Source organism: Aptenodytes forsteri, unplaced genomic scaffold (genome assembly GCF_000699145.1).
Source record: "Aptenodytes forsteri isolate BGI_AS27 unplaced genomic scaffold, ASM69914v1 Scaffold297, whole genome shotgun sequence".
Classification (NCBI taxonomy): Eukaryota; Metazoa; Chordata; class Aves; order Sphenisciformes; family Spheniscidae; genus Aptenodytes; species Aptenodytes forsteri.
This window is the reverse complement of record NW_008796167.1, coordinates 101666-102397: the sequence shown is the minus strand read 5'-3', so window position 1 is coordinate 102397 and position 732 is coordinate 101666. Positions and strand designations below refer to the sequence as shown.

Below are 732 nucleotides of genomic sequence, written 5' to 3'. Positions count from 1 at the left end.
GGGGGTGCGAGAGAGCCCCGCTGTAGCCGCTATTGCTGGACATGGAGAAGGGGGGCTGGGCTGGGGGAACGTGGGGGTGCCCCTCCACATGCTGGAGCTGGAGAAGGGCGGGCTGGGCCCCCCGCTGAAGACCTCCCCCGGGATGGGGTGCAGCGAACCGGTCATCCCCGGCTCGGGGCTGGGGGTGTCGGGATGCGAGATCATATCCGTGTACCTTTGGTTTTCTGAGGAGTGGTGTCCGCTTAAGGGGGGCTCCAAGGGTCCCAGGGGCGTGGAGCCGGGTCCTGAGTTCTGAAGGTAGCTGGAGTCGGCCGGGGACTGGGCTTGGGAGGGCGGCCCGTGGGGGAAAAAGTCATAGTTGCCTCCCGGTCCGTAGTAGTCACCTTGGTAATCTGCGGGAGGGGGGGTGGTGGTGGGAGAAAAGGATGGAGCTGGACCCCCGGGGCCAAAAACCTTCCAAAATCCCACCGCTCCCCATACCCAGCCCTATCTTCCCCCTTGGGCACAAGCGTGACCCGGACCGGTGTGGCTGTCCCCCTCCGAAATACTCTGCTGGCTCCTGGGCCGGCGGGGCCCAAGGAGCTGGCTGCAAATTTGAGCCCACCCCGAGAGGGAAATAAACCCGTCCCGAGGGCCGCGGCGCTCATCACCCTCTCCCTGCCTGGCCTGGAGGGAGGGAAGGGATGTGGGAGGGCAAGGAGCCCGGGGCTGGGGGGGCTGAGGGGGCTGGGG

The 732-nt window shown here is 66.9% G+C and overlaps 1 protein-coding gene across 1 annotated transcript in view; it reads right to left on the bottom strand.

Moving 5' to 3' along the window:
* Position 1: 1 nt before the first annotated feature.
* LHX5 (LIM homeobox 5) overlaps positions 2-732 on the bottom strand; it is a gene marked incomplete at its 3' end in the record, with an annotated part of 6315 nt that continues 5584 nt past the window's right edge. Inside the window, exons 3-4 of the mRNA XM_009287528.1 lie at positions 89-392; positions 2-35 (exon numbers count right to left, since the gene is read on the bottom strand). Coding sequence (XP_009285803.1) covers positions 2-35; positions 89-392 — 338 coding nt within the window. The remainder of the gene's footprint in view (positions 36-88; positions 393-732) is intronic.